Below are 22,581 nucleotides of genomic sequence, written 5' to 3' on the forward strand. Positions count from 1 at the left end.
GCGCACGTTTGCCAGGGCCGCGGGGGGGGGGTTCCTGTCGCATTCCGCCCCCCCCGCCCTCTCCAGCCGGCCGGTAAACGTGCGTAACGGGACGGCGAGCGCACAGTGCCCAAGGCGAGCGCACAGGGAGCGCAGCCCCGGCGCGCCCGTGCCCGGGAAAGGCTCCTCCTGCCCTCGCCCTGAGCGGAGGCGACGTCCGGGTGGCGGAGAGTCCTCCCAGCTGCCGTTAGAGGAGCCAGAGCTCTTCAGCGCCTCCTTGCGAAGCGCCGGCTGCTTAAGGAGCGCCTGCGCTCCCTTTCGCCCTCTTTCCTCCTCCTCCTGGGCGGGCCTCGGATCCGCCTCCAGCCGCTGGCGGGGCCGAAAGGAACATGGTGGCCGCTTCCTCCCTCGCCAGCAACAGCGACGTTTCGGCTTGCTCGTGAGGCGGCGCCGGAGCGAGCCAGGCCGCGAGGGAGTCTCTGCGCCCGAGGCGACGACGGACGGGGGAGCCCCGCGTCTGGCCAGCGCCGCCGGTGAGGCGGGGAGAGGAGAGCGCGGGGGGCCGGGTGGGGAGGGCAGGCTGACAGGCGGACGAGAGCTCGGCCGCTTCCCGGGGCGCTTCCTCGGTTAGGAGACCCCCTTAGCTCGCCCTCCAAGAGGGTCGTTTTGGAGAGGGTGGCGGGGAGAGAGCGCGCGCGCGCAACCCGGCCAGGGCGAATGCAGAGTCGAGGACGTGGGGCTGGCTGTTTCGCCCACCACGCACTTCCCCGGCAGCAGCAGCAGCCCTTTCCCCTCCCCATAGCATTGGGGCAAGTTGGGGGTGAGTGGGAAGGAAGGCTGGAAACGCAGAAAGGCGAGAGAGCGCGCGTGGGAATTGCGCCCGGCCCCGGAGGGGGTCGAGGTGGCCTCTCCAAAGCGAGGGCTGCCCTCTTTTGTATAGGGTTTGGGAAGCGGAGGGCGTCCGGCGGCAGCCCTCCTGATGTGGGGTTGGGAGGGGTGGCGGGGAAAAGAGTCTCGCGCGCTGTTCTACTCGCTCCGCGTTTCCTCCTGGGAATGGCTGTCTCCTCCTCCTCCTGGCCGCGCATGTCCTCACCTGCCCAAGGTGTGCTGGGCGGCGTTCGGTTGCAGGTGGGGATGGGGAGGCAGCAGCTTGTCGCGGGGAAGAAGGCGGCCCCACAGGGCCCCATCCTTTCTTGCTGAGCATCGGGGAAGATGTGCCGCTTGTTGTCACATCTGCTGCGCATGCAGCGGAAACCGGAAGCCTACACACCTGTGCGCGCCTTGTTGTCATTTTGCTGTCTATAGGACAGCCCTCCAAGTGCCCCTGTTTTCCAGGGACAGTCCCGGATTTACAGACGCCGTCCCAGTTTCTGGCTTCACTCCAGAATGTTTCCTTAGGACGTCCCTGTTTTCATTGGAGAAATGTTGGCGTGTATGGGGTTATGCGACCCCGGAGCCAAGGAGATAAGTACCGGTAACCATGAAAAGACACTTGAAGGCAGCCCTGTAGAAAGAGGTTTTTGATGCTTAATGTTTTATTATGTTTTTATATATGTTGGAAGCCGCCCAGAGTGTCTGGAGCAAAAATAAAAATAAAAAAAAATTATTATTATTATTATGGAATAGTATGTCCCTATTTTCATCACCAAAATGTTGGAGGGTATGCTGTGAAGAGTAGCTTGCTTGTTAGGTGGTGGTTTTTACAAGGCAGTTTCTTCTTGAGATCATCAGTCTTGAGGAAAGTGGTAGCAAGCTGCTTTCACTGGGCATTGCCATGTTTAGCAATAATATTTCCAATGTGTTGCAGCAATAGTTTCAATTTTTCATTATCGGTGTGAGAAAGCCATTATAACTGAATTGCTGGTTGGGAAAAAATCCTGCTTAGTATTTGCTCCGAATGTTCCCTCTCCATGTCCCCGCCCCCAACTTTTGGCTTCCTCTGTGCCTGGCAGATGGAGGATTAGTTAGTTGAAAGGGCCCCCTTGGATGCCAGCACAAAGGAGATATATTCTGCAGGTGTTGAGGTAACTTTCTACCTTATCTGCTTTTCCCCTGCCAACTCCTCTCTTGAATTCCTGTGTGATTCGACGTAACTCTAGAAGGAAATTGTGTAAGAAATCATAAACATTATTTCTCAGGAAAGAGTAGAAATAAGCCAATTGGTGTGATGTGTCATGATGTCTGTTGCTATGTGAGCTGAGTTCTGTAGTGTTTTGACCAAAAAAAATGGCAGTAATTCATGAGTAATTATTCAGGCAGTTTTCAGTTTCTGTTTACCTGTGTTTGGGGACCTGGCTACAAGAGCTAATATTATTAAGTGGACTTACCAGTACCTTCCAGCCGTGCTGCTGGTGTTGTGCAATATTCCGATTCACTTTTTGTGTTTGGTACATAACACTTTTGTGTATGTAACGCTGCTCAGTACGATTCTGGATGTGCTGTTTTGCTGCCTTTATAGGTTGAAAGTGAATAAAGAAATGTGATCCCTAAAGCTTTGAACTGTAAAAACATCTAGAGTTTAGTTCCATGTTTTGGTGCAGACTCTTCTCTAATAAACCAAAGAGATATGTCTTTGCAGCAGTATCTGCTAAAAATAACTGGGCCTTGGGTAGTACAGCATCTTGATTGTGACTAGTTTGCAAACCTAGTTAATAGCACTGTCTGCGTTTGTGAATAAAGAATAAAGAATTCTCAGTCCAGCCTGTTTGCAGTGGTACTTTACTATGCTTTAAACTAGGAATGTCCAACTGGGGGCTAAATCCTGCCCCTGGATAATCTTTATATGGTTCCTGGTGGGCCCTGTCAGATTTTATAAATGTGCCATATTCCTAGGTGATTATTATTATTATTGTATATTTATTAATACCCTGACAGGGACTCAAGGTGGCTTACAGATAAAATAAGAACAGCTCAGAGCGTGGTGCTGGTAATGCCAAGGTTGCAGGTTCGATCCTTATATGGGACAGATGCATTTTCCTCAGGGTCCCTTCCTCTGCAGTTCTATGAAGAGCATAGAAAAAAACCCAATAATTAAAAAACAATTAAAGACACACACATACAATCTATGTATGATCTACAGGCAATCACAACAAAAACGGCACCAGGCCCCTCATTAAAAGCAATCACTTCCCAAAAGCCTGTTCTTCACCTGTTGGCAGAAGGACAACTAGGAGGGAGCCGGTCTAGCTTCTCTAGGGAGAGAGCTCCAAAGTCTGGGAGCAGCCACCAAGAAGGCCCCGCTCCGCATCCCGACCAAGCATGCCTGGGAGGACCGAGAGAAAGGTCTTCTCCCAAAGACCTCAGATCTCAGGCATGTTTGTATGAGGGAATACTATTTATCAGATAGCTTGGACCTAAGCCATATAGGGCTTTATAGGTCACAACCAGCACTTTGAATTGTGCCCGGAAACAATCTGGGAGCCAGCGGAGCTGTTGTAATGAGGGAGTTGTCTGCTCATGATAACCAGCCCTGTTCAATGGTCTGGCTGCAGCTCTTTGAGCCCGTTGAAGTTTCCGAGCCCTTTTGAAAGGCAGCCCATGTAGAGTGCATTGCCGTAATCTGGGCAGGATATAACCAAGGCTTCTGGCACTGGGATGCTAACTCTTCTCTCGAACCTTCACATCCATGAGTGTTTTTTCTCTCTCTTTATCGTGTGGCCTTCACTAGCTTTGGGACTCCAACTCTGTCAACCCCTAGGAGCCAGAGGGGCAACCATTTGGCAAAGGAAGCTCCTCTTGTGGCTTTTGTAGGCCCCTGATTTTTCTATTCCCTTTTGCATCCTCTTCGTATTAAAAATGTTTTTCTTCTTCTTCTAATGACTGTCTTTTATTTTTACCTGCCGTTGCTAAAGCAATGAATTTGGTGACCTCTCTTCTCTGGAGCATCCTTGTTGACCTGCCAGGGTGAGGCCACGGGATGAGGTGGGTGCTGGAAGTCTGCTCCATCTCCCGATGACCAGATTATGTATTACCTGCCTTCCTTCTGCACCTCCAACTCTTCCCCGCTCCCCATGCAGATTTAGAAAAGGCAGTTGAATTTCTGCAAGAAGCTTGTCTGTGTTGTGTCTCTCAGAGAGCTGGCTTGCCCCACCCTAAAAGGAAAAAGGACTCCATTAAAGAAAAAGAGGGAGGGGGTCTTTCCTTCCCATCCTTTCCTCTTTTCACATTTCTCCTAAAGAAATGTGGGGAGGAGCTCCTTTGGCCTTTTCGTCCTTCCTGTGGATCTGTCATGGATTCTTTCATTGCTATTCCTGCATTGCATGGGGGTCCCTTTGTGGTGGTTGTTTAGTCGTTTAGTTGTGTCCAATTCTTCGTGACCCCATGGACTAGAGCACGCCAGGCACTCCTGTCTTCCACTGCCTCCCTCAGTTTGGTCAAACTCATGCTGGTAGCTTTGAGGACAGTGTCCAACCATCTCGTCCTCTGTGGTCCCCTTCTCCTTGTGCCCTCCATCTTTCCCAACATCAGGGTCTTTTCCAGGGAGTCTTCTCTTCTCCTGAGGTGGCCAAAGTCTTGGAGCCTCAGCTTCAGGATCTGTCCTTCCAGTGAGCACTCAGGGCTGATTTCCTTCAGAATGGAGAGGTTTGATCTTCTTGCAGTCCATGGGACTCTCAAGTGTCTCCTCCAGTACCATAATTCAAAAGCGTCCCTTACAACTCTGCAATCCTATGGTTCATCTCCTCCAGCTCTGAACATGTGTCCAAATACCAGCAACCCCTGAGATAGAAAAGTTAAGCTAGGTGTGGGAAGCTTCTTATTCTCCTGAAGACCACATTACTTCATGGGCTATCCTCAGGGGACCGTATGCCAGGGCCGGGCACGTCCGGAGTAAAAAGTGGGTGGAACACTGAATTACCTTTGTACAGTAGGCTGAGGGAGTCCGTCCCAGGGAGCACCTTTGAAATCTCTGTAGAGGAGAGAGAGATGCTCCTGAAAATGATGGTTGAGGCTTGCAGAGTGCCCTACACTGTGCTTTGAAGCCCAGACAATCCACTGATCGTTGTGGCTTTAGAGAGGTTTACAGGTGCTGCAGATCAGTGGCACCTGAAACTCCCTTTTGGGCTGGCATCACCTTTAGCTGCCCCATACCTGCCATTGCATGTAAGGCCAGGTGAGCAAAAGGGCTCGAGCAAAAGGGCTTGGCAGCCCTAATCAGGCCCACAGCATGGAGATTCTCTCGTCCCCCCTTAACCCAAAACTTTGATAAATTGCTTTAAATAAACCGGATCTTCTGAAAATGCAAACTTTCTTCAATAGCTGCATTGTGGATTTTGTTTTTTAAATAGTTGGTGTCAGCTGCCCACTCAGGAGTTGCTGTCAAAATAAGAAACCATCATAGACACATGATAGAAAAATAAACATATGGTTTAACAATATAATCTAGGTTGGCTGTTACGAAACACTGATTTGAAAACATAAGTAATAAGGGCTGAACGAGATGTGATGACAGTAGGTTTGAGTGTCATGTGTGGCATTTATAACAACAAAAAGTGCGCATGAATTGGGAATGCAGAGAACTTCCTATACCTCCCCTTTCCACGTGCCTTTAACTCCTTTGAAGTAATTTCTAGTATCAGAGCTAGGGAGATAAATGTCAGGCGTGTGTGTGTGTGTGTGTGTTTTAGTGCTGTTAAAATCAGACATCCTGTTCTGAGAAAACGGGGCAATTCCATGTGTAAAACATACAGAACTTCCACTGTCAAATCCAGTTTAGTTGTAAATTCAGTCTGATAAGCATTGCGGTGAAGAACTCCTAAAAACAAAGGATCCCATATTCCTATAACTTGAATATATAGCTAATATATATGAGCCAAGACAAAAGCAAAAATCCCTAATCTCTGTGTCCATGGGTAGCTAGGCCAAGAAAACCAAACTACTGTACTTGTTGAAAAGGTAAACTCAAAACAAACATGGCTGAAATGGAATCCAAAGGAATCTTTGTAGCTTTTCCTTGTCTAATCCATTGATCAAGTACTTTTCTTTTGCTTTAATGGTAGCAGTGGTATTTATTGACAAAATAACATGTCGGTTCTGTCCTGCGGAAGAAGGCAGCATTAATTTCCCCCTCCCGTTTTTACGGACAGCCTATTTGTGGCATATGTGCCACCCCACCGCAGTGCAAAAACCACAAGTATTTTATTTATCTCATTAAATTGTTTTGACCCCAAACAATTTGAGGGGGGTGGGGAAAATGCCGAAAGTAGCTTCCAAACATCTGTAGTAAAAAATAAATAAAAAAGCTGTGTCCTAATGTTTACAGTCTAAAATACATGACAAGGAAGAAGGGATTGGGAAGGAAAAGGGAGGAAAACTAGCTCAGGCACCACAACCTAGCAATTCTGAAATACAGACACGCTTTTACTCTCTCAAGATTGAATGTCTTGCCCTCGGCTGTACTTGAGGGACGATTCCAACAGATTCCATACGAAAAATGCTTCTGTCCCTGTGGAGATGGCCGTACCGAATCGGTGGTGCATGCCCTTTTGGCTTGCACTCTTTATAAAGACTTGAGGAATGAGATTATCACCCCTCTTTTATTGTCCATTCCAGGTTGCCCACCACTGCCCCAGTGTCCTTTCTCTTGGCAGATCAAGATGAGCAGGTGACAGCAAAGTTTGCCAGGTTTTTAGCTGGGGCAATCAGAATAAGATCCACCATTTGACTACTGATTCAGAACCCTAAAATGTATTTTACATAATTGACTTTTTATTTCTATTCTTTGTATATCATATCATTGTTTCATTGCTACGGCTGATGGCTGACACATATAAAGATTCATTCATTCAAGCTCAGGCACCTGTTCTCAAAATGATTCGCTGGGATTGAATGGTTCAAATTGCCTGATGCGATGGCTGCTGCTAGGTGACAGTTTAGGGAGAGCTAAAGAGAGCTGAAAATTAGCAGAAATTATGGGATAGCCCTGCTTCTCTTCCCCTCTGCTTCTGCCTGATGGAAGGAGCATAAGAATCAAGGTGGTTAAGTCCAGTGGTTGATCTATAATTTTCTATAGGGGGTGGTTGTGGACCAATTCTGGCTGTAAATGATTAAGCTGATAAAAATAGGAGTATATCCAGCGAAGCTTTGTAAAAAAGAAAGTTAAAATTATGGATTGAAAGCAGATTTAATTTAAGAAGTAGATAAGAACTAAGAAATGTGTGGAAAATTGAGAAGGGAAGGAGTATCAGTCAAGTTGAGGGAAGTCAAAAAATGAGAGAATGGTTTTATAAATTGTTTGAATTGTATTAATTTGTCTTTCTTGTAAACTGAATAAAAATTATATTAAAAAAAAAAAAAAATAGGAGTATATCCAGCCCTGCGAGATAATATTGTAAGTAATAATAAGAATAATAAAAAGGCTGGTGGCAATTTAGCTTTTAACCTGAGGAGTGAGAGTAGCTTTGGGATGTTACGTTGTTTGCCAAGTGCTGCTGTTTTGGTCTGTTTGAGGCGGATGTGGATTGTGTAACATTGATATAAGTGAGTAACTCAGTTCGTAGTACCATTTTTGGTTCCTGTGCACCAATACAATTGTACAGAGATCTAGTTTCTTGTTACCACGTTGTGCCGTTGAGATGGTACTTGCTAACAAATACACCTTTCAGAAAATCTGGTGGCTTGGTACATTAGAGGCTTGGTTTTAAACATTTGTGGAACTGCTACTCGTGTGTCGTAAAGGGATCTTGAACAGTCTAGTTTAAGGCTATTGGTAACAAAGGGAGAGAAACCGTTCAGGTCAGTTTTACGATACCTGTGAAACATGGCTCGGCCGAGTTTAATTCTTTGGATTGCCACATCAAGCTCATGGTCTCTCTGTTTCTGTTTTCCACCCTGAAATTAAGACCTGGCCAGTGTACAAATTAAAGCAGCAAAATCATGTGAGTGGGTGAAGAAGCCAGGCATGTCTGGATATGAAATGCTTTGGATGTTGCTGAGCCACTGCTACAGTCAGTGGGAAACGCTGAGCTGGATTTGTTTGATTGAATTAAGACAACTTCCTACATTCATGTAATATAGCGGTACCTTGATTCTCAAACTTAATCCGTTCTGGAAGTCCGTTCCAAAACCAAGGAGCGCTTTCCCATAGAAAGTAATGCAAACTGGTGAACTGTTCTAGACTTTTCATGACCATAGAATTGTAGAGTTGGAAGGGAATACAATTGCTTCTAGCAATTTCGGATCAAGTGATTCTTCCCTCAAATGCTGTCAGAGGGCTCACTCAGAACCCTCTTGCGCTAGTGGTGGCGAGAAGGGACAAGACAGAACAGCTTGTCAAATGCCCTGGCTGAAGAGAACATCACGTCCAGAGCAGGCAAGAACGTATTGTGAAACTGAAAGTTCATCCATTAACCAACGTGGAAGGTGGCTGCTCAAAAGTTTTGAACCCCAGTTGTTTTTACTGGACACCAATTTCAACTCCCCCCCCCCCCCCAGCCAATGCATAGATAAATGGTGGCTCAGATCTTCACTGCAAGGAAATCTAAACCTCCTTGTTAGGAACACAGGGATAACGAAACTGACTTGAAAATGTCCTCTTGGACATATTTTCTGGGAACCAGATTTTACTATAAGATCAGTATTGCACCGAGGGGTTTTATATGAGCTTGACCACCCCACGATAGCACTGTTTTTATTGTCCTTGTGCTAGTGGCGTTGATAGGTTTTAATCTAATCACAGAATTGTTGACTTGTAAGGGATCCTGAGGATCTTCCAGTTCAGGGTTTCCCAAACTTGAGTCCCCAGCTGCTTTCGGACTACAGTTCTCATCATCCCTGACTGCTAGCTAGGGATGGTGGGAGTTGTAGTCCAAAAACAGCTGGAGACCCAAGTTTGAGAAATGCCGATCTATTCCAATCCATTTCAAAGCAGGAATATGCAGCTGTCCCTACTGGGATCGAACCTGCAACCTTGGCGTTATCAGCACTGCACTCTAACCAACTGAGCTATCCAGGGTCAGGTTGAAGTATATATTCTTGTTTTATTTGGCCCCTATCTGTAGGATGAGGACACGGGTGGCGCTGTGGGTTAAACCACAGAGCCTAGGACTTGCCGATCAGAAGGTCGGCAGTTCGAATCCCCGCGACAGGGTGAGCTTCCGTTGCTCGGTCCCAGCTCCTGTCAACCTAGCAGTTTGAAAGCACGTCAGAGTGCAAGTAGATAAATAGGTACCGCTCTGGTGGGAAGGTAAATGGCGTTTCCATGCACTGCTCTGGTTCGCCAGAAGCAGCTTACCCATGCTGGCCACATGACCCGGAAGCTGTACGCCGGGTCCCTCGGCCAGTAAAGCGAGATGAGCGCCGCAACCCCAGAGTTGGTCACGACTGGACCTAATGGTCAGGGGTCCCTTTACCTTTACCTTATCTGTAGGATGGGATAGTACAGAAACGGAAATCTGCTTTCCCCCTACCCCCTACTCAGTTCTGTCTTTACCTGCCTTTTTGCTCCCTTTTCTTGCTCATCTCAGCTTGGCCGTTTGATCTTGCTGTTTTCTTGCCATTTGGCTCTTTCCTACAGACAGGAAACCAGGCATTTCAGTCTTCTGGCTGGTGAACATCTTATGTAACCTGTTAAGACTATGATTTCTGCAAAATCTGTTCCTTGCATCTGTACAGACACACCAGAAAAATCCTGTGAGTTTTTCTTTTATACCTCATCCAGTAATTCCCGAACAACATATGTGTCGTGGGAAAACTGCTACCGGGCAGCAAGAAGTCAATACTTTTGTCAGCCTAAAGGACCTATCCACAGGAGAAGCTGAGTTCTGGGCACTGACCTGTTCATCCTCTGCTGAGTCTGCTGCATCTTCAGAGAAGGTGACATGTTGTATCTCTGTCTGAATCACTGCTCTGAGCTTCCAGTCAGGTGACATGTTGAGGATGGCGACTTACACAGAAATGCAGGGACAGGGTTCTCCTCTGTGGGCGTATGTGCATGTAGTACTGTGTCTCTCATCTTCATTCAGAAAAAAACAAGACACACTTCAATAGTACAGTCCGTATTATAGTAGGGACCATAGTAGGGATCTGTTCCGGAGGCCTGTTCGCAACATGAAAAGAACGCAACCTGCAGCAGCGCTTCTGTGCACACGCGGGTTGCGATTCGCCACTTCTGCGCATGCGTGTGACGTCATTTTGCGCGTCTGTGCATGCGTGAGCAGCGATACCCGGAAGTAACCATTTCTGGTACTTCCGGGTCGCCGCGGGACGTAACCTGAAAAAAAGGTAACATGAAGGAAACGTAACATGAGGTATGACTGTACAGTTATCTTGATTTTGTTTGGTTTTTTTCATGTGAAAAGCTTTCCATTAATAGTAGACTGTAGAAGGAAAACAGGTGACTGCATTGGAGAAACAGGTTGTTCACAGCAGAACAAATGTAACTGCTTGGTTGGAGGAAATTGTGAGCAGCTTAGAGGCAAAGGAAACACATGTCAGGTCTGGCAGGAAGTAGGGCTGGGCGATATATCACCAGCTAAACATCATGATATACTGATGTACAGTGGAACCTTTATTCTTGAATGGCTTAGTTGACGAACAAATCGGCTCCCAAACGCTGAAAACCTGGAAGTACCTAAGTGTTCTGGTTTTTTAATGTTTTTCGGAAGCCAAACGTCCAATACGGCTGTCGGCTATTGTTTCCGCGGCGCCTGCACGAATCGGAAGCTGCGCCTTGGTTTTCGAACGTTTCGGGAGTCAAACGGACTTCGGAACAGATTAAGTTCGAGAACCAAGGTACCACTGTATACTGATATATCACAATGTCTGAAATCATGAGGGAGCTATGTGGAGGCTGGCTTCACAGTTTCCCCCACATTCTGATTTTTGCATCGGACATGCACACAAACACACACATCATGATTTGTGATGTATTATTGCCAGGTCAGAAATGATGAAGCCGATATCACGATACGCACTTGAAACCAGTTTTGGGTGATATATTGCCCACCCTAAAAGCTGTCAGTCTCTCTGTTCTTCTGTGTCTTGCAGTTCAGACTTTCTTAGTATTTCATAGTAACATAGCCCTTCAATTTTGAGATATTACTTGGACTACTCTGTAAACCAGATTTTAATATCCATGTTATAAAATGGTCCAGTTGTCATGCTAGAGTTTTCATATTGGAATATCTGATAAATGGAATGGCTCATCAGAGATGTAATAATGCATATAAATGTCTGAGGTATACAGATTCTAGTCATTTTTCGCAGCTAACAGTGAATTTAAAGTTAACTTCCCACTTTTTTTTAGTTTTTGGTTATGACCTTTTTTAAAAAAAAAGGGGGGTCAATGTTCTTTGCTATATAACTGTTACTGACTTAAAAATGACAAATGTCTCTACTGTTGAAGGCATTTTAATTATTCTGTACCTAAATATTATTCTTGAAAATAAATAAAAACATCCAAAATGGGGAGAGGGACGTGTTAATGTTGTCTCCATGGCTGCATTTAAGACATCTGTATCTCTTATTGTAGAATGTCGTCCTTACTTCCCTTCCAATGATTCATGTTTCAGTTTTGAATTCACCAGCGTATCTTCTGCATATTGAAGATATCTTTGCTGTTAAACAGAGTGTTTATCATGGAAACGGTCAAAAGCATATGATGTGAATGACTTTCCCCCCATCTGGAGGTTGATAAGGCTCCGCTGACACACAGAAGAAAACGGTGTCAGAATGATTTGCAATTGCATCTTGATGTTACTTCCAGAAAGAAAAAAATACTGTAGATTTTCTGCGTTCCTATGGCTTTTTCATTGTAGGGTTCGGAGTTTGTTTGGTGTGTGGGCTGTTTCTGTGTGTTTGCACGTCGTGTTGTAGTACTCATCCTCAGTTTTAGAAACTCAGGTATATAAGCTAGGTGCCAAATGGTTCCTTAAATCAAGGTTACAGTCGCCGAAATGGAACACCTAGTTGCCATTTTGGCGCAAGACTGCTCCAGTGTCTTATTTTTCAAATGATGGACTGACTTGGATTGATTCTCAGTTAGACATCTGGCTAGTTCAGAGGACAACCTTGAGCTAGGTTAAGAGCTTTGAGAACTTAAAAGAAGAAAAGTCACTCGATTCAGGGACAGTTCACATATACAGTGGTACCTTGGGTTAAGTACTTAATTCGTTCCGGAGGTTTGTACTTAACCTGAAACTGTTCTTAACCTGAAGCACCACTTTAGCTAATGGGGCCTCCTGCTGCTGCCGCGCCACCGGAGCACGTTTTCTGTTCTCATGCTGAAGCAAAGTTCTTAACCTGAAGCACTATTTCTGGGTTAGCAGCATCTGTAACCTGAAGCGTATGTAACCCGAGGTACCACTGTATATTGGCCTAATCCAACTTCTTATTTGTAATGGTGACACAGACCATTTGTAGCGATAATATTCTCCGCAACTTCGAGCAGGGCATCGGGGTGGGGTAAGTGACGACAAGCGACAACAATGAACTACAACGTTGTTTTCAGCTCCTGCTCAGGCTTCACAGAAAAAGCGTTTTGGTTCCTGAAATTCGTTCTGATTGTGCAGATAAAATATAACAGAATTATACAGGGTGGGGTATTAAGTGTGTGAAAGCAGTCAAGATCCAAGGATTGCCAGGCATGCACCCCCAGATGGTGGAGACGTCAGGCACCATCCTAGCATCCAGGCATCTTCTCTTGGTCACAGTGGCTGATGGCCAGGTGCAAAATGCACCTGGCACCTGGCTGATTTCGAACACTGCTCATCTTGCTTCACAAGTATATCAAGTTTGATGACTTTAAATGGGAACAATAGTGTTTGCGCACTCCTACTCGCAAACAGCAAATGGTTTGCTCAACATAACATCGTTTTGAAACACACTAGTAATAGTGAGGGTAGGAAAGGCTTGGCGTTGTAAGATTTCTTTTGCCGTGGTTGTGAACAGCCCAGCAAAATGGGAAAGGCTTGCTGCAAACCATTGATCTTTTCTGTGCAGGAGTCTAATATGCAGAAGTGAGCCTGGTACCTTGTTAGTTTTCCTCCTCCTGGCTTGGTAACAGAATGTGTAATAGAAAAATAACCACCCATGTGGTTTAAATATACTGCCTGGTTCGATGGAGTTGAAAATGTACTATTGCTAGATGGGGGAAATGGTCCAAATAGGTTTTGACTTTGGAGATTACCTTTAGCTGACTATAGGTAGAAAGGTAAAGGTAAAGGACCCCGGACTGTTAAGTCCAGTCAAAGGTGACTATGAGGTTGCGGCGCTCATCTTGCTTTCAGGCTGAGGAAGCCGGCGTTTGTCCACAGACAGCTTTCCGGGTCATGTGGCCAGCAGGACTAAATTGCTTCTGGCACAATGGGACACCATGACGGAAACCAGAGCGCATGGAAACGCCATTTACCTTCCCGCCGCAGCGGTACCTATTTATCTACTCTAGCTGGTATGCTTTCAAACTGCTAGGCTGGCAGAAGCAATGGGAGCTCACCCTGTCGTGCAGATTCGAAATGCCAACCTTCCGATCAGCAAGCCCCAAGGCTCAGTGGTTTAGACCACAGTGCCACCCACATTCCTTTTAACTGATTATATCAGCTATTGTATACCATCTTTTGGAAAATATTTTAATTTGAAAGCTGGCTAATATATCAAATGGAAACTGCATTTTAGGACTGCTTGGGCAATATGGGGATGTGGATTCTGAGTTCTGGAAGCTGCATACAGCTGTCGTGGCTACATATATTGTGGCATGATGGTAGAGAGATGAATGCTTGCTGGCATTTTTCTTTGCACTGATTTTTTCCCCCTTTTCCTTTTTTGCTTTGCTTGAAGATTTTGATGTGATGATTCAGTGGAAACCAACCTGACTCACGTTATAAACATTTTATAAACATGAGACTAACTTCAAGTAAAAATGAAACTGGTTCCCACAACTGCCATTTATGGATGGGGGCGGGGGGAGAGAAGTAAATTTGCGAGGTGCGGTTCAAAGAACTAAAAAAATACACATTTTTACGTTCGGGAATTCTCACTATGGACACAAGCAAGTTTGATTTCCATTCTCCCATCTTGCTTTACTCCTTACGGTCTTGCACCCAAATTCCAAAGGTCTAAGTCATTTTTATTTTCCATGAATTTTATCTGTGAGATTATAAATCTATTAATAAGTGTGTGTGTGTGTATGTGTGTGCGCGGGCACGCACACCCTTGATGTGCAGGTGTTTTGATTGACTTAGAAACCATTCCTTATGTCTACTCAGAGATAAGTTCCACTGTATTAAATGGGTCTTACACTCAGGCAAGCAGCTATGGAACTGCAACCTCAGCATTGAAAATGTGGTGTATTGGCTTACAGAAATGTAAAGTAATGGATCGGGTGTTTTGAATTGTTGTGCTTCACTTTTGTAAACTTCCCTGAGTTGTTGCTTTTAACTGAAGAGTACTAGAGATGTATACTAAATAATAGTAAGTTCTGTAGACCTTGTTTTAAGGGGTTTTTTCCTAGGAAAGAAAAACATTTTAGAAAGAATGTGTCACTCTGCACGTGTAGCAGTTTCTGCGGCTCTTGGCATTCCTAGCCTGCTTTTTGCCTGCTATAGTTGCACAGTGACATTCCAAACTTAGTTATTTGTCACCCTATGATCTTAAATGGTTAAGTGGTTTAAAACAGGCTTCCTCAACCTCGGCCCTCCAGATGTTTTTGGCCTACAACTCCCATGACCTCTAGCTAGCAGGACCAGTGGTCAGGGATGATGGGAATTGTAGTCTCAAAACATCTGGAGGGCCGAGGTTGAGGAAGCCTGGTTTAAAACAATTTAAAAGCCCATATAAACCATTCGAATACAACTATTATCCAATAAAACAGACAAACTGGAATAAAGAATTTAAAGAGTAAACATAAATGCCATAATCTTCACGTAGTCTCCGTTGGACCTGTGCCAGTAGTGAAACGTGCCTGGTACCTGGGGAATTTGATATAGTTGCCCCATAGCAGAAGTACTCTAGGGAGGCAGGGTAGTATAATGGTTAGAGTGTCAGACTAGCACCTGGGAGATCAAGATTCTAATCCCCACTCTGCCTAAGAATAATAATAATAATAATTTATTATTTGTACCCCGCCCATCTGGCTGGGTTTCCCCGGCCACTCTGGGCGGCTTCCACAAAGACCAAAAATACACTAAGATGTCACACATTAAAAACTTCCCTGAACAGGGCTGCCTTCAGATGACTTTGAATGTCAGGTAGTTGTTTATCTCTTTGACATCTGATGGGAGGGTGTTCCACAGGGCGGGTGCCACTACCGAGAAGGCCCTCTGGTTCCCTGTAGCTTGGCTTCTCACAATGAGGGAACTGCCAGAAGGCCCTTGGCGCTGGATCTCAGCCCAGTGGGGGACCTTGGAGTCAATCACAGCCTCTCCGCCTACCTCACAGGGTTTCTGTAGGGATTAACTGAGGAAGGGGGCGAACCACGTCTTCTTTGGAGAAAAAGGCTGCCTTAATGGATGCACGTGATTTGGGGAGGAAGTCAATGTTGTGCGCTTCCAACCATTCCGTCAGGGCAAGGATTTCAGATTACTGGATGGAATGACCCCTCCTCCCCCCTGCACACACCGCTCAGGGGGTTCTCCCAGCTTCAGGGGCTATTTTGTGGGGTGTGGGAGGTGCCTGGGGGGAGGAGGGGGGTATCTCATACGACGTAAACAGAAGACATTGCTGGTTACTACAAACATCTAGTTAAATGCCATTGGGGAGGGGGAAACGAACAGTTAACACTGCATCTCACTAATTGGCAGAAGCCGTCAATTATAGACGACATATTTAGCCATTTTTCTTCACTAATTAAGATCCAAGATCCCTTTCCTGGAGGGCCCTATAATTTGTGGTTGTTTTTACCAAAGCTGTGTGTGAGGCCATAAAACCTCACTAACAACGCTTTAGGTTTCCTTTTTTTCAATTTCCGCCACATTATTAATTTCCTAAGGATGCATGTGAGACTGCCATTTTTCCACCCAGGAAGTGTTGTATTTGTAAATATTGGAACTGCAGGGAAGGATAATTTGTAGATCTGTCTCAGGTTTCTCCCCTTTGTTGCCCTTCGCTATTGGAACGTTTTGGTTGCAATAGAGGTTAGATCATTTAATGAAAAAGCCGGAAAGGAACTGATTTTTTTTAAAAATGCTGACTTATAAAGTCTTAGTGCCAAGGTTTTCTGCTGAAACCTGTCTGACGAGTCAGTGGAGTTTGCGTACAGCAGAGTCTATGGGGAAGATGAATTAAAAACAAAAAAAACTGATTGAGGTGAATCATCACACCTTAAATTTAAGAAGTGATAATTCACCTCTGTCAAGTTTGCAATTAAAAAGTAAATGCTAATGAGTATTGTCGTTCTTGTTAGGATATTTACCAGCTGTTCCAACGAATACTCGGTGTAGTCACTTTCCCCATTTCCTAGGGATAATATCGCCCTTTCCTTCAATTTCCGCTTGACACCGTGGAATCAGATACGTTCCATTTGACAGCTGTGAAAGTCATTGTTAGCTGTGAAAGTCGGTGTTACGAACACTTAGCAAGTAGTGAAATAGGATACTGCTGGTGTAAGTTGGAATTAATTTTTAAAATAAACCATTTCTTGTGTTACTGTGGCCTTTCCCACTGCTCCTCTATATTGAAGGAAGATTTCGTTTGTTTGTTATGTATGTGTTTTCCTGATAACGTCCTCTAAAATAAACATTTTGGTGAATTAGTCCACTTATGTTAATAACTATTACTGTTATCTTCGTTGTTATTGTAACTTCCTTGGACTAAATTTGCTTGTGCTCTGCTGTGAGGCTACGCAGGTATAGTCATACCTTGGCTCCCAACGCCTCAGGAGTCGAACGTTTTGGGTCCCAAACGATCGAAAACCAGAAGTGATGGTTCTGGTTTTTTAACGTTCTTTCAGAAGCTGAACGTCCGACGGGGCTTCCGCGGCTTCCGATTGGCTGCAGGAACTTCCTGCAGCCAATCGGAAGCCACGCTTTGGAAGCTGAACGTTTCGGAAGTTGAACAAACTTCCGGAACGGATTCTGTTCAACTTCTGAGGTACGACTGTATCCCCCCGCAAAAAAATGCCCATTACAAAGTATCCTTTTGTAATATACTGAGACAAAACAGCTACTTAGTCTAAAAGAGAACAAGATCAGGAGGAAGACAAGGAAAGGAGAAAGCTAAAGAAAGAGAAACCGAGAGAAGAGGAAAAGAAAGGGTTGGGGGAAATAAAGAAAAAGAAGAAATAAAATAAAAGGACTTCCTGTTCTCTGTCCTGTAGCTACATATCATATTCATTCCTTAAGATCCAACCATTCCGTCTTCTAGAAACCAGTATTTTGACAGTCTTCAAATCCAGATATTACAAGTTCATTTTCTCTCTCACGCAAAAAGCCCATAAGAAATTTCCAGTCCTTAATAAATGTCAGCTCTGTTCTCATGTATGGAGCAAGAGGGGAACGTGGGGAGGGGAAGAATTAGACCCTTCTGCCGTGAGGGTAGAGAAGGAGGATTGTATCATTTCTTGAAGAATTTCCATATTGACTGGAGTCTGCTGCTCTAGACAAGTCCAACCAGTTGCTTAATGCTAGCAGTTTTGTTGCATACTGAATTATGATAACTTGAAATATTTGGAAGCCAAGTTCTGTGGCATAATTAAGAACATAATGCCAATTGTTAAAAATGTGTCTCTTATAGGATTTAAGGAATGTGCAGTAATGGATATTTCCAAATATATATGTATATATATATGTATGTATTTGCTTTCGTATGTATGTATGTATATATGTATGTATGTATATATGAATTATATTAAACACGTTAGTAATTATTGATGCTTTTGGATTATGGTGCTGGAGGAGACTTTTGAGAGTCCCATGGACCTCAAGAAGATCAAATCCATCCATTATGAAGGAAATCAGCCCTGAGTGCTCACTGGAAGGACAGATCCTGAAGCTTAGGTTCCAATACTTTGGCCACCTCATGAGAAGAGAAGACTCCCTGGAAAAGACCCTGATGTTGGGAAAGATGGAGGGCACAAGGAGAAGGGGATGACAGAGGACAAGATGGTGGGACAGTGTTCTCGAAGCTACGAACAAGAGTTTGACAAAACTGGGGGAGGCAGTGGAAGACAGGAGTGCCTGGTGTGCTCTGGTCCAGGGGGTCACGAAGAGTCGGACACGACTAAACGACAACAACAGTTATTAAAGGACAATTTTACACAGTTTGAAGCTGGAGTGGCTTGTTTGTTATAATCTGATGAATGCTTGTTCCCATTTGTAGGCCTCTGTGTCTCTATGGTACTTGCCCATTTAGTTATGATATATCTGTAAATATTGCAACCGCAGTTGCATGAATCTTCCTTATCTGTGTGCCCTGTTCACTGAGAGGTTTGTTTGTGTGTAAATAAAATACCTTACACACACATACACACGCATATGTTTCAGTTACACATAGAGGAGTCAACTGGGGAGCATCCCATAGAAGGGCTTGGGCTGTGGCTTTGTGTGAAAGAAGAATGATGTCTTTTCTATCAAGAATTCAGGAGCATTAACTGCTAAGGGAGATCTTTCCTGTTAAGCAGGAACGGACTTGCCCCCTGCTGCCGCCCAAATAACCCTTGGTATGTCTGTTGAGGCCGCCTCAGCAGAAGCAGAAAGACCTGAATGGGTGCTCTTTCACGTCTTCAGAAGAAAGGGGTGCTAAAAATAAGGCAGGGAAATGTTTTAATTATCTCTTGCTAGATGTTGGCACGATGCTTGATGGGTTAATTCTACCAGTGCTTTGAACCTATTGGAGTTTTTGGTGAATAAATTGAACCTACTGGAGTTTTTGGTGAATAAATTGAACCTACTGGAGTTTTTGATGAATAAATTGAGAGAAAAGTCGCTGCTTTTGATGTCACACTGGAGTCAGTGTGGTGTTGTGGTTAAGAGTGGTGGACTCGTAATCTGGTGAACCGGGTTTGCTTCCCCGCTCCTCCACATGCAGCTGCTGGGTGACCTTGGGCTAGTCACACTTCTCTGAAGTCTCTCAGCCTCACTTACCTCACAGAGTGTTTGTTGTGGGGGAGGAAGGGAAAGGAGAATGTTAGCTGCCTTGAGACTCCTTCAGGTAGTGATAAAGCGGGATATCAAATCCAAACTCATCTTCTTCTTCACAAAACTTGACAGTCAGTTGTATGTTTGAATGTGGGAGGGAATCTTCAGTTTTATAACCTGCTGGGTCTTTGGTGTCCCCTGGTTGTAGTGTTTTGAAAGAGAGCAATAAGCCAGTGACAACCCAGTCTGTATATCAGGAATAGGGACACGGGTGGTGCTGTAGTCTAAACCCCAGAGCCTCTTGGGGTTGCTGATAGGAAGGTTGGCGGTTCGAACCCGTGCGACAGGGTGAGCTCCCATTGCTCTGTTCCAGCTCCTGCCAACCTAGCAGTTCAAAAGCACACCAGCGCAAGTACATAAATAGGTACTGATACTGTGGGAAGGTAAACGGCGTTTCCATGTGCTCTGGTTTCCGTCACGGTGTCCCGTTGCGCCAGAAGTGGTTTAGTCCTGTTGGCCACATGACCCGGAAAGCTGTCTGCGAACAAACACCGGATCCCTTGGCCTGAAAGCGAGATGAGTGCCGCAACCCCATAGCCACCTTTGACTGGACTTAACCTACCAGGGGTCCTTTACCTTTACATTACCTATAGATCAGGGCTTTCCTAGAACACATGCTGCTTGCATTAACAGTTCCTTTATTTGATGTGATGCTTGCTCTTCTAAATCATGGTTCAGACGAGTCCCTTCTTGCATTAGCAGTCATAGATTTGGACAAGAGCTACATAAGAGCCTCTAGCATCAATCTGATAACTTGCAGTATTACAGGGGGTTTAGAGATTAGAGGTGGAGATCACGAAGAAGAGCAGCGGGGGGAATGGTAGATTTTAGGGAAGACTTATTTCTGAGAGTTTCAGATGACTCCTTTGTGAGACACCATGGATAAATCTACAAGGAATAGAATAATTCCAGATTCATTCATGTTTAAAAGTTGACAGTAGCCTCTGTGCAGCATAGCAGTTTTGGGGATGGTTGGACAGGGCAAAGCGGTTAACCGCAAATCGGTTAAGAGACTTCTGGTTTCAGGCCAGAGGAACAAATTACATAAATTATTGTGAATATTTTTAATGTGGTTTTAAAACAAGCGCTGCTGCAATTTGAAGGGTTAGAAGGGGCACAAAAGGTTTCTTTCTACACACACACACACACACACACAATTTTTCTTTTTACAATTTAGAATATTAATTTAAACAACCTTAAAATATTAATGACTTCCCTTCTTCTCTTTCCTTGGTTCATTTTGCGTAGCATAAATCCCTTCATATTTTATATAAACTAAACCATTCACTATTCCATTATTACTTCCATCAAAACTTATTTACACCATTGGATTTATCTTAATGCTGCCAACGTTTTCAAGTGTACACAATTTCCCCCCATATATTCAATAAACATTTCCCAATCTCCTTTAAAAGAATGTTCTACTTATTCTATAAATTAGATCCACAAGCTGCGCATATTCCATCAGTTTGTTGCCATTCCTCTTTGGTTCGGTCCTTGCTCATTTTCCATTTTTGGGCTTAACAATACATGGGCCGCAGTTATGGCACAAATAAGTAACCTTTTTTGACAACAGTGGAAAGGGTTAAGAAACCTCAGGTGTCAGAGCACAAAAGGTTTCTTAACCCTTTCCTCCGTTGTTCAACCCCCAAGCAAATATTTGCCTGTGATCTCGATTCTAAGCTAGATGGACCAATGATCTGAATTAATGCAACTCAGCTTAATGTATAAGTTCAGGTTGATTCTTCTCTTTCTCCTCCCCCCACTTTTTTTTTTTGCTGACCAAAAGAGATGAGAATGCATGCTTTTATAATATGGAATTTTTTTTTGGGGGGGGTGGAATAAAATTAAAAGAGACAGAATTCCGGCACCCTTGCTGACAGAAATCTCACCATCGACATCATCTAGGTCAGGGGTCAGCAAAATTTTTCAGCAGAGGGCTGGTCCACTGTCCCTCAGAACTTGTGGGGGGGGCACACTATATTTTTGAGGGGGGGGGGGAGAACAAATTCCTATGCACCACAAATAACCCAGAGCTGCATATTAAATAAAAGGACACATTCTATTCATGTAAAAACACGCTGATTTCCGGACTGTCTGCGGGCCGGATTTAGAAGGCGATTGGGCCGGATCCGGCCCCCGGGCCTTAGTTTGCCAACCCATGCTCTAGGTTCTTTTGGGATGGTGAACACGCCTTAAGGGTTGATTCATGTAATAAATGACTCTCCTGTTATTCTCTTACCTATGCAATTAGAATAGACCTACCATCTTCATTCAGAATCATGTGCGCCTGGAATAATTATCACATTTTTGTTGTGGTTTTTTTTTATAAAAAAGATGGTTCTTAACCTGATTTCCATTCATCTTTTGCAGGAATTTCCCCAGCACAATTATGATAGAGGATAAAGGCCCAAGAGTGGTGGACTATTTTGTAGTGGCTGGACTCACAGATACGTCAACGCTTCTGGACCAAGAAGTAAATCGCTCTGAAACAAAGTCGGTTGGCCCCAAAGCTCCCATCACAGATCTTGCTATCATCATCAAGTCAGCGGGAGAAACCGTTCCAGAGGGATACACCTGTGTCGAAGCAACCCCCACAGCACTTCAGGCCAACCTGAACTATGGGAGTCTCAAAAGTCCGGAGCTCTTTCTGTGTTACAAGAGAAGCAGGGACAAGCCGCCTCTTACAGACATCGGGTGAGCAGTGTTGCGGTGAAAACAGAAAATAATAATAATAATTTATTATTTGTACCCCGCCCATCTGGCTGGGTTTCCCCAGCCACTCTGGGCGGCTTCCACAAAGACAAAAAATACACTAAGATGTCATTAAAAACTTCCCTGAACAGGACTGCCTTCTGAATGTCAAGTAGTTGTTTATCTCTTTGACATCTGCTGGGAGGGCGTTCCACAGGGCGGGCGCCACCACCGAGAAGGCCCTCTGCCTGGTTCCCTGTAGCTTTGCCTCTCGCAATGAGGGAACCACCAGAAGGCCCTCAGCGCTGGACCTCAGCGTCCGGGCAGAGCGATGGGGGTTGAGATGCGCCTTCAGGTCTACTGGGCCGAGGCCGTTTAGGGCTTTAAAGGTCAACACCAACACTTTGAATTGTGCTCGGAAATGTATGCTCGGAAAAGGACCTGTTAGGCGCTGAGCTGCATCAGTGTGGGAGATAAAATTGTGGGTTTCCTTTAAAAAAAAAAAAAAAAAAGACCTTCAGGATTGGAACTCCTGGCAGCCTGTCCTATCCAAAACTGTACATGTTTGAAAGAATGTAAGTACAGTCATACCTTGGCTCCTTGACGCTGCAAACCCAGAATTTAGTGTTCCAGTTTATGAACTGTTCCTTGGAACCCGAACGTCCGATGGGACTTCTGCAGCTTCCGATTGGCTGCAGGAAGCCAATCAGAAGCTGCGCTTTGGTGATGTTGTGTGTTAGGTCATGATGTGTGCTAGGGCTGGGTGATACACCGTATTTTTTGCTCTATAAGACGCACTTTTCCGCTCCTAAAAAGTAAGGGGAAATGTGTGTGCGCTCGCTTT

The 22,581-nt window shown here is 44.8% G+C and overlaps 1 protein-coding gene across 1 annotated transcript in view; it reads left to right on the top strand.

Moving 5' to 3' along the window:
* Positions 1-263: 263 nt before the first annotated feature.
* DENND4C (DENN domain containing 4C) overlaps positions 264-22,581 on the top strand; it is an 80,739-nt gene continuing 58,421 nt past the window's right edge. The window contains exons 1-2 of the mRNA XM_083419256.1: positions 264-512; positions 21,417-21,740. Coding sequence (XP_083275382.1) covers positions 21,436-21,740 — 305 coding nt within the window. The 5' untranslated portion in view covers positions 264-512; positions 21,417-21,435. The remainder of the gene's footprint in view (positions 513-21,416; positions 21,741-22,581) is intronic.

The sequence above is a fragment of the Podarcis tiliguerta genome (genome assembly GCF_965153285.1).
Source record: "Podarcis tiliguerta genome assembly, chromosome: 17".
In the NCBI taxonomy this organism is placed as follows: Eukaryota; Metazoa; Chordata; class Lepidosauria; order Squamata; family Lacertidae; genus Podarcis; species Podarcis tiliguerta.